The sequence below is a fragment of the Rhinopithecus roxellana genome, chromosome 4 (assembly GCF_007565055.1).
Source record: "Rhinopithecus roxellana isolate Shanxi Qingling chromosome 4, ASM756505v1, whole genome shotgun sequence".
In the NCBI taxonomy this organism is placed as follows: Eukaryota; Metazoa; Chordata; class Mammalia; order Primates; family Cercopithecidae; genus Rhinopithecus; species Rhinopithecus roxellana.
The window spans coordinates 158,214,653-158,228,332 of NC_044552.1; the positions used below are offsets into that span (position 1 = coordinate 158,214,653).

At 46.7% G+C, this 13,680-nt stretch overlaps 2 protein-coding genes across 3 annotated transcripts in view; one reads left to right on the forward strand and one right to left on the reverse strand.

Annotated features, from left to right (window-relative positions):
• ACAT2 (acetyl-CoA acetyltransferase 2) overlaps positions 1–10,468 on the reverse strand; it is a 19,341-nt gene extending 8,873 nt beyond the window's left edge. The window contains exons 1-4 of one of the 2 annotated variants that reach the window (XM_030929452.1): positions 9,637–9,793; positions 9,363–9,497; positions 5,747–5,928; positions 4,371–4,488 (exon numbers count right to left, since the gene is read on the reverse strand). In XM_030929452.1, the coding sequence (XP_030785312.1) occupies positions 4,371–4,488; positions 5,747–5,928; positions 9,363–9,497; positions 9,637–9,778 (577 nt within the window). In that variant the 5' untranslated portion in view covers positions 9,779–9,793. Of the gene's footprint in view, positions 1–4,370; positions 4,489–5,746; positions 5,929–9,362; positions 9,498–9,636; positions 9,794–10,273 lie in introns of those variants that run through there. The other variant, XM_010368496.2, reaches the window with a different exon arrangement.
• On the forward strand, positions 9,923–11,300 carry LOC115896991. Its single transcript, XM_030929454.1, has 2 exons — positions 9,923–10,433; positions 10,729–11,300. Exon 1 carries the CDS (start codon positions 9,939–9,941, stop codon positions 10,314–10,316), a length of 378 nt encoding a protein of 125 aa, XP_030785314.1. The 5' UTR covers positions 9,923–9,938; the 3' UTR covers positions 10,317–10,433; positions 10,729–11,300.
• Positions 11,301–13,680: the final 2,380 nt, after the last annotated feature.

Here is a 13,680-nt window from a genome sequence, read left to right on the forward strand (position 1 = left end):
TTTTTTTTTTGAGACGGAGTCTCGCTCTGTCGCCCGGGCTGGAGTGCAGTGGCCGGATCTCAGCTCACTGCAAGCTCCGCCTCCCGGGTTTACGCCATTCTCCTGCCTCAGCCTCCCAAGTAGCTGGGACTACAGGCGCCCGCCACCTCGCCCGGCTAGTTTTTTGTATTTTTTTAGTAGAGACGGGGTTTCACCATGTTAGCCAGGATGGTCTCGATCTCCTGACCTCGTGATCCGCCCGTCTCGGCCTCCCAAAGTGCTGGGATTACAGGCTTGAGCCACCGCGCCCGGCCAATTAGCCACATCTGTTTGTAAATTAAGAAGGAAAATACAATCTTTTATATTTACCTTCATAATTACAATTTTTGGCACTACTCATTCTTTTGTGTAGACCCAAGATTCCATCTTCTGGTATCATTTCTCTCAAGCCTTCTTTAAGAGCTGGGGTCTCACTTGTCTTTACCTACCCCCAGGTTTGGAAGCTATTCTTTTGTTGTTGTTGTTGTTGTTGTTGTTGAGGTCTCATTATGTTACCCAGACCGGAATGCAGCAGATACTCACAGGTGCAATCATAGTAGACTATGATAGCGTTGCCTAGGCTAGACTCAAACTCCTGGACTCAAGCAATCTCCTGCCTCAGCTCTTGAGTAGGTGGGACTACAGGCACATGCCACTATACCTGGCTCCTTTAGTATTTCTTGTAACATAGGTGTGCAGGCAATTCTTCACTTTCATTCTTGTTTATTTTATTTTTGAGACAGAGTCTCACTCTGTTGCCAGACTGGAGTGCAGTGGCGGGATCTTTTTCTTTTTCCTCTTTACTACAGTTTGCTAAGGTGCAATTTTTGCCTTGTCCATCTTGCTCTTTGAACTTCTTTTCACACCAAATTTGGAAATTTTCTTCAGTTTTTTTCTGCCCCATTCTCTCTCTTCTTTTTTTTTTTTTTTTGAGACAGAGTCGCTCTGTCGCCCGGGCTGGAGTGCAGTGGCCGGATCTCAGCTCACTGCAAGCTCCGCCTCCCGGGTTTACGCCATTCTCCTGCCTCAGCCTCCCAAGTAGCTGGGACTACGGGCGCCCGCCACCTCGCCCAGCTAGTTTTTTGTATTTTTTTAGTAGAGACGGGGTTTCACCGTGTTAGCCAGGATGGTCTCGATCTCCTGACCTCGTGATCCGCCCGTCTCGGCCTCCCAAAGTGCTGGGATTACAGGCTTGAGCCTCTCTCTTCTTTATTTATGGGATTCCTATTCCATGCATGCTAATCCTATTTATTTTGTCCCACAGACCACCAAGGCTGTTCATTTATATATTATTTTTTTGAGACGGAGTTTCACTCTTGTTGCCCAGCCTGGAGTGCAATGCCATGATCTTAGCTCAGTGCAACCTCCGCCTCCCAGTTTCAAGCAATTCTCCTGCCTCAGTCTCCAGAGTAGCTGGGATTACAGGCATGCACCACCAGCCTGGCGAATTTTGTACTTTTAGCAGAGATAGGATTTCTCCATGTTGGTAGGGCTGGTCTTGAACTCCCGACCTCATGTGATCTGCTCACCTTGGCCTCCCAAAGTGCTGGGATTATAGGTGTGAGTCACCACACCTGGCCTATTTTTTAATTTGATTTAATTTTATTTTTTGAGACAGAGTTTTGCTCTTGTCACCCAGGCTGGAGCGCAATGGTGTGATCTCAGCTTGCTGCAACCTCCACCTCCCGGGTTCAAGCTATTCTTCTGCCTCAGCCTCCCAAGTAGTTGGGATTACAGGCATGGGCCACCACATCCAGCTAATTTTTATATTTTTAGTAGAGACAGGGTTTCACCATGTTGGCCGGGATGGTCTTGAACTCTTGACCTCAGATGATCCACCCGGCTTGGCCTCCCAAAGTGCTGGGATTACAGGTGTGAGCTAATGTGCCTGGCCTGTTCATTTACTCTCCATTATTTCTCTCTGTGTTCTTCAGGTTGTGTATATGATCTGTCTTCAAATTTCCTGACCCTTTTTCTTCTGTCTCCAAGATGCTGTTAAGGCCATTCAGAATTTTTTTTTCTTTTTTTTTTAGAGATGAGGTCTAACTATGTTGCTCAGCCTAGTCTCAAACTCCCAGCCTCAAGTGATCCTCCTGCCTCAGCCTCCCAAGGTGCTGGGATTACAGGTGTGAGCCACCATGCCCGGCCCCATCCCAGTGAATTCTTAATTTCAGATTGTGTACTTTGCAGTTCTAGAGTTTCTATTTGGCTCTTGTTTATATTTTTTCCTTTTACTCCTGAGATGTCCACATCTATTCCTCTATGAAGATTATATCTTTCTTTGTATCTTTAAACGTATGTAAAATAGAGCCTTTAAGATACTTGTCTGCTAATTCTAGTATTGCAGGGTCTGTTGACTGTTGTGGTTTTTTTCCACCTGGCTGTAAGCTATATTTTCCTAATTCTTTGTGTATCTAGAAAGTTCTTATTGCACGCTGAACATTATAGTTGCTATATAGTTGGACACATGGATTTTACTATCTTTAGAGAATATATTGATTGAGTTTTGTTTCCACAAGCAGTCAAAATACTGGCAAATCACCTTGGTCCTTTTGAGGCTTGTTTTTAAGCTTATTAGTTTGGGTCTAGAGTAGCTTTTACTCTATGGCTTGGGCCCTACCCCTCAACTGTGGTCTTTCTGAGATGTCAGTGGAGTGTCCAAGGGGTTCAGTAAGGTTTCCACTCGCTTGTCCAGAACTTTTATCTCCTAGTAATCTATAAAATCTCCAGTTCACCTCTCCCTTGCAGCTCTTTTCTACTAGGCCTTATAAGCTGTTATCTACAAGTTTAGTATTTGATCAAAGACTTAAGGGGACCCTTTTGCAGATTTCTGGGGTTCTTTTTTTCTTCTCCCCCTTATTCTGCCCCACAAACTCCAGCCATCTCAGAAGCCCCAAATTCTCTGCCTCTTCAGATCACTGAGACCACTGTTCCCAGCTTAGGCTCTGCCTCTCTATAAGTTTGGGAAGTGTCCCAGGTAGAGACAGTGATAGTGGGGTTTTCCTCTCTCTCAAGATCTCAGTCTTACATGAGTATTAGTCAACACCTGAAAACAGTGGCTTCATATATTTTCACAAATTTTATGCTTGTTTATAGTAGGAAGTCTAATCTTTGTCAAGTACTCCATCATGACCTGAGCTTTTTTTTTTTTTTTTTTTCCTAAACAAGAGCAATTTATTTTCTCACAGTGCTGGAGGCTACAAGAGTACAATTCAATCCACAGCACACCTTGGAAAGGGCTCGGGATCTGCATTTTTAATGACCACCTCTAGTTATGGTTGAGGCAGTGGGTCACACAGTGTCTTCCATGGTCTGCTTGTGTTCTTATAGCCTTCTCTGTTGTGGCTCTAAACTGAGAAGTGGTCAAGATGCCTTGAGCTTCTCATTGCTTCCCATATCTCTTTTTTTTTTTTTGAGACGGAGTCTCGCTCTGTCGCCCAGGCTGGAGTGCAGTGGCCGGATCTCAGCTCACTGCAAGCTCCGCCTCCCAGGTTTACACCATTCTCCTGCCTCAGCCTCCCGAGTAGCTGGGACTACAGGCACCCGCCACCTCGCCCGGCTAGTTTTTTGTATTTTTTTTTAGTAGAGACAGGGTTTCACCGTGTTAGCCAGGATGGTCTCGATCTCCTGACCTCGTGATCCGCCCGCCTCGGCCTCCCAAAGTGCTGGGATTACAGGCTTGAGCCACCGCACCCGGCCTTGCTTCCCATATCTCTAAGCCCTTCCTTCCTTCCTTGCATTCACGCACACCGTTCCCTCTTTTTGGAATCTTGTACTTTTCCCCATTACCTTTTTCACATATTTATATGTTACATAGAACCAGAACCATTGCTGCAAGCATCTGAGCAAGGTGCTTAAGTTCTCAGGGTTTGATTCTTTAACTCTAAAATGTCTATTCTGTTTCCTAACTTTTACATGTGCACTAAAGAAATGAGTTCTTTTGATTTCCCAGTTGCTTTTCCATTAAACCTAGACCACAGGACCCTTCAACATGAATGACCAATAACCCAATTGTGTGGTACAAAAAATACAGTTAGGTATCCAAAAAAAAAAAAAAATTGTTTATCTCTGTTACTACACCTCTCACTATTTGTGGGCCCTGTTCCTTCATTTGGTAAAATGAGGGGGTGATCCAGAAGAACTCTGAGGTACTTCCCACTTCTAACATTCTCTGATAATCAAGGGTTCACAAAGAAGAGAATACTCACTTCACTTCAGTTAATCAAAGAAGAGATACAAAAGTCCTTAAGACAGTCTCTGGCGATAAGGATGAAAGCACCTAAGAAGCAGATTATTATATGGTCTTTTTAACCTTTTTAAAGTTAATATAGTTTCAGCTATGTCTGCCTTACCTGTAATACCCATATGATAGTTGTGAAATGCATCTGTAAGACCATCACAGAGTATACTGTCAGTCAGCGGCATCTCACCTATCTTTACTCCTGTTCTCAAGTGAGCCAAGTGAGGAGCCTAGAAGTCAGAAATAAAAATGGATTTAGGCTTAGTTATAATTAGTCTTTTCCCCAGAATACAACTCAAAACTATCTAATATTTCCTAAGTCTTCATCTAGGCCCCTTTGCAGCCCTTCTCACCAGTTCCAGGTTCTCAGCCAGGCCAGGGTCTAAAGACCCCTGGAATTAGCAGACTTCATCTTTCCTGTTATGGGGAACCATTAGTCTCCTACCTACCCATTTCCAATTCTCCCTCAAAACTACCCATTCTGTGTCCTGTTTCCTTATGAGTCCCATTTATCCTTTCCATCGAGGCAATTAATTATCTGTTAAATGAAGAAACCTTCTAAGGGCTGAAGTAAAGCCAGCAATGTGTTACCTATTTTAATGGATGATATAATGTTACCTATTTTATGGATGAGAATAATTAGGCTGCCTAACTAAATGATGGGGAGGGATTTCTGAGTAGCGGCCAGTCTTGACTCTCACCAACTCAATCGCAGGTATATTAGAATGGAAAGAGTTATTGATGGGACTTACAGTTGGAAGAGTTGTATTTGAATGCTGGCTCTGGGCCTCAGTTTCCTAACCTGTAAGCTGGGAATGATATCATCTACCCTATATGGGGATGTTGTGAACACATGTACAAAAGCACCTGGTAAAGTACTACACAGATGTCAGTGTCATCCCATTAAAATCACTCCGATTATTTTTGCTACCATTAGCCTGCCTCCTCCTGAACCTCAGCAATGGCTGGGCTGAATCAGCTTCTATCCAGGGAATGTGCTGCTCAGCCCCTGAGCTGCCTAAGTAGAAAGCAGGGAATATACTTTTTCTTTCAACCGCTATGCCAGTTTGAGGTATGGAACTTGGTGAAACAAATCGTGCCTGGCAAACCTACTGGAGAAGGGCACCAAGAAGGTAAGTGGCAACATTTGTTTTCTGCCTTTTACTCACAATGGGAAAGAAATTTAAAACCAAGGACATCAAGCAACTAATATTATGAATTTAATTCAGAAAATATTATATGCTTCATTAACAGTTTAGAAAAAGTATATTGGGTTCCAATCACACTGGTTGATAAATTTTTTCATCAACCTGGATTTCCCACCCAAACTGAAGAATAATTCACATTCAAGTAGCGATCAAGGTTGTCACTTCTGTGCATTTGTTCACTAGTTCCGGCTTTGATATGCATCAGTTTACTCTGTTCTGGCACAGACATGAGTTTCTTGGTGTGAGGTCAGTGAAAGCCATCTCATCATAGAGGCCTTACCTTGCTCATATTTTCCATGCCTCCGGCAACCACAATGCTGGAGTCTCCTATCCCTATTGACTGGGCTGCAAGGCACACAGCTTTTAGGCCTGACCCACAGATCATCTGGCAGCTCCATGCTGGCACAGAGTAGGGAATTCCTGCACCCACACTGGCTTGTCTAACAGGATTCTGCCCACAGCCTAGAAAGAGGAACACAGAGGAACACAGAGGACTCTTAGCAATCAGGGAGAAAGACAAAATGTCACAGTGCAAATGCGTGTAAAATTACCAGTTGGGTTACCTGCCACTTCTGAAAGCCTACAGGTCAGGTAAGTGCCCACTGGAGGCAAAAAGGCCTGTCTACACTCTCCACCTGTCATACTCTAGCCCTTGAATATATACTGTCTTGTGCTGCTCTGTAGGTATTTCATAGATACAAGCTTTCTCCTCCATAAAGAAGTCATTAATACCTTAAGAAAGGGGTGTCATCTTCATCTTTTGATAGGGCTTAAATAGCCAGGCACGGTGGCTCACACCTGTAATCCCAGCACTTTGGGAGGCCAAGGAGGGCAGATCACCTGAGGTCGGGAGTTCGAGACCAGCCTGCCTGACTAACATGGAGAAACTCTGTTTCTACTAAAAATACAAAATTAGCCAGGCGTGGTGGTGCATGCCTGTAATCTCAGTTACTCGGGAGGCTAAGGCAGAATTGCTTGAACCCGGTAGGCGGAGGTTGCGGTGAGCCGAGATTGCGCCACTGCACTCCAACCTGGGCAACAAGAGTGAAACTCCGTCTTAAAAAAAAAAAAAAAAAAAAAAAAAAGATAGGGCTTAAATAAGCATTATCAAACCTATGTCTAATAAACACAGGATATAACCTAGGCATTATCAGTGTTTCTAACTAGCGCCATTTGCTCCCAAGATCATGGCTTAAGACACTTGAGAAGAAAAGGGGTTACTTAAAAAGGAAAACCTTTGACAAAAAGCAGTTCTGTTCTTGCTTAGCATCCATCACACTATGTTTAAATGGTTATATAACAAGATATATACAAACTCAGAATTCACAAATACCTTTTTTTTCTTATTCAGAGTACTGAAACACAAATACCTTTTTATAATTCAACTACAGGACTTCCTTTAGTTGGGGAAAAATACATAATTTACTTAAAGTAGCACAGAATAGAATGGAGTTAAAAGTTTCAAATATTCTCAATCACCATTGTCTGTTATCAGAGTCAACGGTAAATGTCTATACAGTGATTACTCTATTCCAAGTTTCAGATAATTCATACCTACCACCCTTCCTTGGTGAGTTTATGGGGAAGAACTAGCAAATAAGTCACTGACAAAAACTTAGAGATTATATTCATCACAATGTTATCAATCTGGGATTAGGCTGGAAACTAAAAACAGGTAAGGTTACTTCAGACTGAAAATACATGTAGGATCATATACATATTAAAAAGACAGGCCGGGTGCAGTGCCTCAGGCTGGGAGCAGTGGCTCACGCCTGTAATCCCAGCATGTTGGGAGGCCAACCAGGGCAGATTACTTGAGGTCAGGAGTTCGAGACCAGCCTGGCCAACATGGTGAAACCGTCTCTACTACAAATACAAAAATTAGCTCGGCGTGGAGGCAGGTGCCTGTAATCCCAGCTACTCGGGAGGCTGAGGCAGGAGAACTGTTGGAACCTGAGAGATGGAGGATGCAGTGAGCTGAGATCGTATGGCTACACTCCACCAGCTTAGACGACAGAGCGCAACTCCACCTCAAAAAAAAAAAAAGAAATGAGGTGCTAACATAATTAATAATGCTAGCATTTAGCATACTATGAGCTTCATGAGAATGAGAATTTCTGTCTGATATGAGCATTGCTTATCTCCAGCTGCTAAAATAGTGCCTGGCACAAAGTAGGTGCTCAATAAACATTTGTTACATAATTGTAGAAGGTATCTGGCTTAAGGAATAAGACCAATCTAAGTTCAAGTGCTAGCTCCACTTCAAACTGTGACCCTGGTAAGTCATTTAACCTCTCAAACTCTCATTTATTCATTTGTAAAATGAAGATAATAGGATATAACAGACTTGTGGGGAAGATTAAATGAGGTAATGAAAGGAAAGCACTTAGCACAGTGCTTTAAAAGCCTTAAACTTAGTAGACATGCACCGGTAGTCCCAGTTAGCTCAGAAGTTCAAGGCCATGGTGCACCATGATTGTGCCTGTGAACAGCCACTGCACACGTGCCTATGCAACAGAGACTCCACTTCTACAAAAAAGTTTTAAAAATTAGCCAGGTGTGGTGGCCTGCTCCTGTAATCCCAGCTATTCCAGAGGCTCAGGTGGGAGGATACCTTGAGCCCAGGAGTTTGAGGTTATAGTGGGCTCTGATTGATTACACCACTGCATTCCAGCCTGAATGACAGAGTAAGACCCTGTCTCTTTAAATAATAATAATAATTAATTAATTAGGAGTGTTGAAACCCAAAGAATCAGAAGATGTGGGCACTCTCAGGACTCAGTTATATTCCTCTAGGGAGTATTATGCCCCATTTGCAAGGGGCATGATGTGGCACCTATTTTCCAAGCTCAGAACTGAGTCCTAAGAGGTGCAGGGAACTTACCTGTATTGTTGGAGCCATACTCCCAGCACTAAGCACAATATGGGGCACGCAGGAGGAACTGAATAAGTTTTTGGTGAATGAGTGACACTCTGAGGTAATAAGGAGGAGCAGGCATACTTTCCTATCCATCAGGCTGGCCCTGCTTTTTTTTTTGAGATGGAGTCTCACTGTGTCGCCCAGACTGGAGTGCAGGGGCACAATCTCAGCTCAGTGCAAGCTCTGCCTCCCGGGTTCACGCCATTCTCCTGTCTCAGCCTCCCGAGTAGCTGCGACTACAGGCGTCCGCCACCATGCCCAGCTAATTTTTTGTATTTTTAGTAGACACGGGGTTTCACGGTGTTAGCCAGGGTGGTCTTGATCTCCTTAGCTCGTGGTCCGCCCGCCTCGGCCTCCCAAAGTGCTGGGATTACAGGCTTGAGCCACCATGCCTGGCCGGCCCTGCGTCTTAAGAATGAAAAGGCAGTATAGGTCAGTGGTCTAAGTTCATTCACAAAAAGCATATTAATGAAGCGAAGTCTTTTTGTTTGTTTCGAGAAAGGGTCTCAGTCTGTCACCCAGGATGGAATGCAGTGAGTGACACAATCACTGCAGCTTCAAACTCCTGGGATCAAGTGATCCTCCCACCTCAGCCTCTCCAGTAGCTGGGAGGCACAGGCCATCATGCCTGGCTAATAATTTTATTTTTTGTAGAGACAGGGTCTTGCTTTGTTGCCCAGGCTGATCTCAGACTTCTGGCCTCAAGTGATCCTTCCTCCTCGGCCTCCCAAAGTGCTGGGATTACAGGTGGGAGCCACCCTGCCTGGCCAAGAAGCTGAGTCTCAAACTGGATAGAAGCTACTGACAGGGCTGGAAGAAGGGGCCACAGGAGGAATCTTAACAGATGGAACTCTGAGCAAAAGCATGGAGGGAAGAACTTGAGTGAGAGAATGAGTGTGTGTGTGTGTGTGTGTGCGTGCGTGTTTATGGGCTGTTTCTAATAAGCCTGACTTCTCCTGGAATCACTGAGAGTTACCTGCTGCCAAAACATGTCCAAAGATGACCTCAGACACATCTTCTGGAACCACAGTGGCCCTCTTCAAGACTTCTTTGATGACAGTGGAGCCCAGGTCCTGGACAGGAACAGTAGCTAAGGCACCATTGAAGGAACCTGCAATAGAAAGGCGGAGAGCGCGGACATCACAAGCTTGTGGGTAATGTAGAAACCACCCAGGAGCAGCGGGACCTCATGACGCTGTTTGGCAAGGCCACCGCGAGGAGGCAGTGACCCTCCTCCCACACGTTCCCACACCTGCTGGTCTGAGCAAAGGTCAAGGTGGGTGCCAGGACTCGCAGTGGCCGAGGGCCAGACAAGCGACCTTCGGAACGGCCTAGGGACGCCGCTGTACCCCTTCTATTTCCCCAAATCCGAAGGACTGGATGCGGCCCCATGGTTCCCAAACAAAAGGAACCGGCGGATCGAGGGCTTTGAAAACCATGCGGCACGAAGGAGATGAAGTCGCGACTTCCAGCCATTGTGTGACAGCCCGACCCCAGCCCAAAGCCCTGCTCAGACCACCTAGCAGTTCCGCCCCTGCCACAGGCATTACCGATGGCGCCTCCCGGAGTCGGCCAATCAGGGGATCCGCAGGAGAACGCCTTCCTACGCCAACCAATGGGAGACGCAGGCCACGCGATGGCTCTACCCCGGGAGCCAATCAGAGCACAAGGGACGGAGTGCGCACATCGGCAGAGGAGAGGGTGGGGCTGTCGCGCCAGGTCAGGCAACGCGGGAGGCCGGGGATTCCAGGGATCCCGCAGGTCCTCCAGGCTTGGCCTGAGCGGCTTCCTCCATATACGCTCCCCTCCTACACAAGTCCGGCCCTCGGCGCTCCTGCCGAAGCAGCAGGCGCCTCGGACTCTGCGCGAGGCCCGCCGGCCGCTCACCTATGATGGTCCGCGCCGCCGAGACGATGACCACGGGATCTGAGCCTGCATTCATCCTGCCCACGACCGCTTCTCCTGCCGCCGTCTGCCCTGCGCTGCCTGCAAGTTAGGCAAGGATCCTCCTCGCAGCCCACAGGCCGCGCCACGGGCGGGACCTGAGGTAGCCCCGCCCCCTGCCCCCCACCTCCTCGCGCATCCCACTGTGCGCAGGCGCAAGGCCAGTGCCGGGGCGGGCCGGGGCTCGAGGGGCGCAGGGCGGAAGTGAGGTTGGGGTCTGGGGCTGCGTGCAGAACCCGGAACTTCGGACGCATGTGCAGAGCTTCTGAAGACCCCAGTGTTTCCAGACACCCCAGTGTTGGAGTCCCCCGTGTTGACGTTTTGGGCTTTTTTGTTTTAACCTTAGTTTTTCGAAACAGTAAAGAGTGGGGTGTGACAAAAAACTCTCTCTCGTTCAGCCCAGGACTGGAATCCCACGGGCGAGAATCTCGAGTGAGAGCCCGGCCCGCCGCGGGTCTCAGCACAACTCTAATGGGTCGTTTTGCTCTCGGCTGCTTCGGGAGGTCCTATGCGTTTCGCCTGGCGCCAGTCATTCGCTCGCGTGCAGGGCTTGCTGGGAGCGTCTCGGTGAGAGCCCCCGTGGGGCTGGCGCCCCCTGGCCTTCGAATCAGCTCTGGCGGTGAAGGGGTGAGGACGCCGGCAGCGTCTTAACGTCCCACAGTGAAAACCTACCTTGGTTGACGTTTGGACAGTGAAAGGAGCATATAACAAGTGGGGTCAGTTTTGTTTAAAACCCTTGCTGACTTCCCAGCCTCTTACTGGGCAAAGTTCATAATTTTTCTGAGCTTTCTAGGGTTTCTAGACAAGCTTATGAGGGCCACCATTACAGCAACTTGTTGGGAACACCTGGATAGTGGAACAAGAAAACTTGGTCACAAAGTCATGAAGGGGAAAACTGTTGACGGACCTGGAGAATCTTCCTGAAGAACTTTAAAGTAGATTGAAAAAATCATTAAATCCTGGAAACCTACATTAAGACTTTGCAGAGATATGTGGATGAGTCAGATAAATCAGAGAAGATAAACGAGTGTAGGCCCCAGAGGTGGGGCAATAGAGAAGGAAAAAACCTGCATAACAGTGCAATTTCAGGAGAAATCTTTAGGGTCTGGAATAGTGGTAAAATCAGCTGCCTCCCCTGCTAAGAGCTCAGCAGCATACTTAAGTCTCTTCTTTTCAGTTATCTTAAATGTGTTTCCTGTCCCCTAACATATCTGAGTCCAAGGAATTCAAGGAATGCCTCCCGTGGCTTTTGCTCTATTCTATCCCATTTTCCCCTTACTCTCTGGCCACTTCTGAGTCTTTGTGGGCTTACTCTGACATCCCCTCAACATGTTCCCCAAGGCTCCTACTTTGCACCAGCTCCCTGGGTAATACCAGTCCTTCCCATGGCATCAGTCACCACCTGTATACTGACAAGTCTGAAATCTTTTTTTTTTTTTTTTTTTTTGAGACAGAGTCTCGCTCTGTCGCCCAGGCTGGAGTGCAGTGGCCGGATCTCAGCTCACTGCAAGCTCCGCCTCCCAGGTTCACGCCATTCTCCTGCCTCAGCCTCCCGAGTAGCTGGGACTACAGGCACCCGCCACCTTGCCCGGCTAGTTTTTTGTATTTTTTAGTAGAGACGGGGTTTCAACGTGTTAGCCAGGATGGTCTCGATCTCCTGACCTCGTGATCCGCCCGTCTCGGCCTCCCAAAGTGCTGGGATTACAGGCTTGAGCCACCGCGCCTGGCCCTGAAATCTTTACATCTAACCTAGTCTCCTAAACTGACCCTCTTCATTTAAATTCTTACAAGCGCATCAGGTCGGGCACCCTGGCTCACACCTGTAATCCCAGCACTTTGGGAGGCTGAGGAGGGCGGATCATTTGAGATCAGCAGTTTGAGACCAGCCTGGCAAACATGGTGATACCCCGTTTCTACCATAAAATGAAAAAATTAGCCGGGCATGGTGGCGTGCCCCTGTAATCCCAGCTATTGGGGAGGCTGACATAGAAAAATCGCTTGAACCTGGGAGGCAGAAGTTTCAGTGAGCCGAGATCACACCACTGCACTCCAGCCTGGGCGACAGAGAGAAACCGGGTCTCAAATTAAATAAATAAATAAATAAATAAATTAATAAATAAATAAATAAATAAATACAATTTCCTATAAGCACATCAAATTTGACACTGAAACCAAACTCTTCCAGCCTGTTTCTTCTCTAATCTCAGTGAGCAGTGTAACTATCTTCTGTTAACCAAGCCAGAAATTTACCTCTGAAACTCCTCTTAAACATCACTTCTTCTAAAAGAACCTTCCAATCTCCTGCATTTGGTGCAGCATTTTACCCCTAACTTCCTCTTTCAACTTACCATATAATTCCTAGTTTATCTGTCTCCTCTACCAGACAATACAAGCTTTGCAAGATGATCCTGTTACATTGCTTTATGCACAGCTCCTAGCACATTTTAGGCAGTTATGAATGAACACCAATACATTCTTTATGGCCAGTGCCTAGCACATTTGAATGAGTATGAATAGATTCTTCTGGAGACAAGAAATATATTGTTTCCTGCCTGAAGGCTCTATCTAGAGTAAGTTTAGGAGCAAATCTTGAGAAGGTAATTGCATGCTTCTGTTGAGTGGCCAAACAGCATCTGTTCCCTGAGGGGTCCTCATTATAGCTACTCATATTATTACCTACTTATATGGGCTAGATGGGGGCTAAGAATAACGAATAAAGGAAAGAAGAGGAATTTTTTTTTTTTTTTTTTTTTTTTGAGATGGAGTCTCGCTCTGTCGCCCAGGCTGGAGTGCAGTGGTGCGATCCTGGCTCACCGCAACCTCCACCTCCGGGGTTCAAGCGATTCTTCTGCCTCAGCCTCCCGAGTAGCTGGGATTACAGGCCTGTGCCACTCTGACCAGCTAATTTTTGTATTTTTAGTAAAGACGGGGTTTCACCATGTTGGTCAGGCTGGTTTCGAACTCCTGACTTTGTGGTCTGCCCACCTCCCAAAGTGCTGGGATTACAGGCGTGAACCACCGTGCCCGGCCAGCTGGAAGATAATTTTTAAAATTACATCTTGGCTGGGTGCGGTGGCCCACGCCTGTAATCCCAGCACTTTGGGAGGCCGAGGCGGGCAGATCACCTGAGGTTGCAGTGAGCTGAGATTGCGCCATTGCACTCCAGCCTGGGCAACAGGAGTGAAACTCCGTCTCAAAAAAAATAATAAAATTATGTCTAGATCTCGAATCATAAATACCTGATGAGCAGGGTGAGTGGGCAGGAAGCCACAAAAATCTCCAAGTGCTTACTCATGAGGAGCCACCATTATTGCAGAGCTATGGAGCCAGTTTATCCTGAAGGGGCCTTC

What these genes read in the sequence shown, in the direction of transcription:
- LOC115896991 (XM_030929454.1), top strand. Translation starts at nt 9,939, where the DNA reads ATGGCGCCTCCCGGAGTCGGCCAATCAGGGGATCCGCAGGAGAACGCC.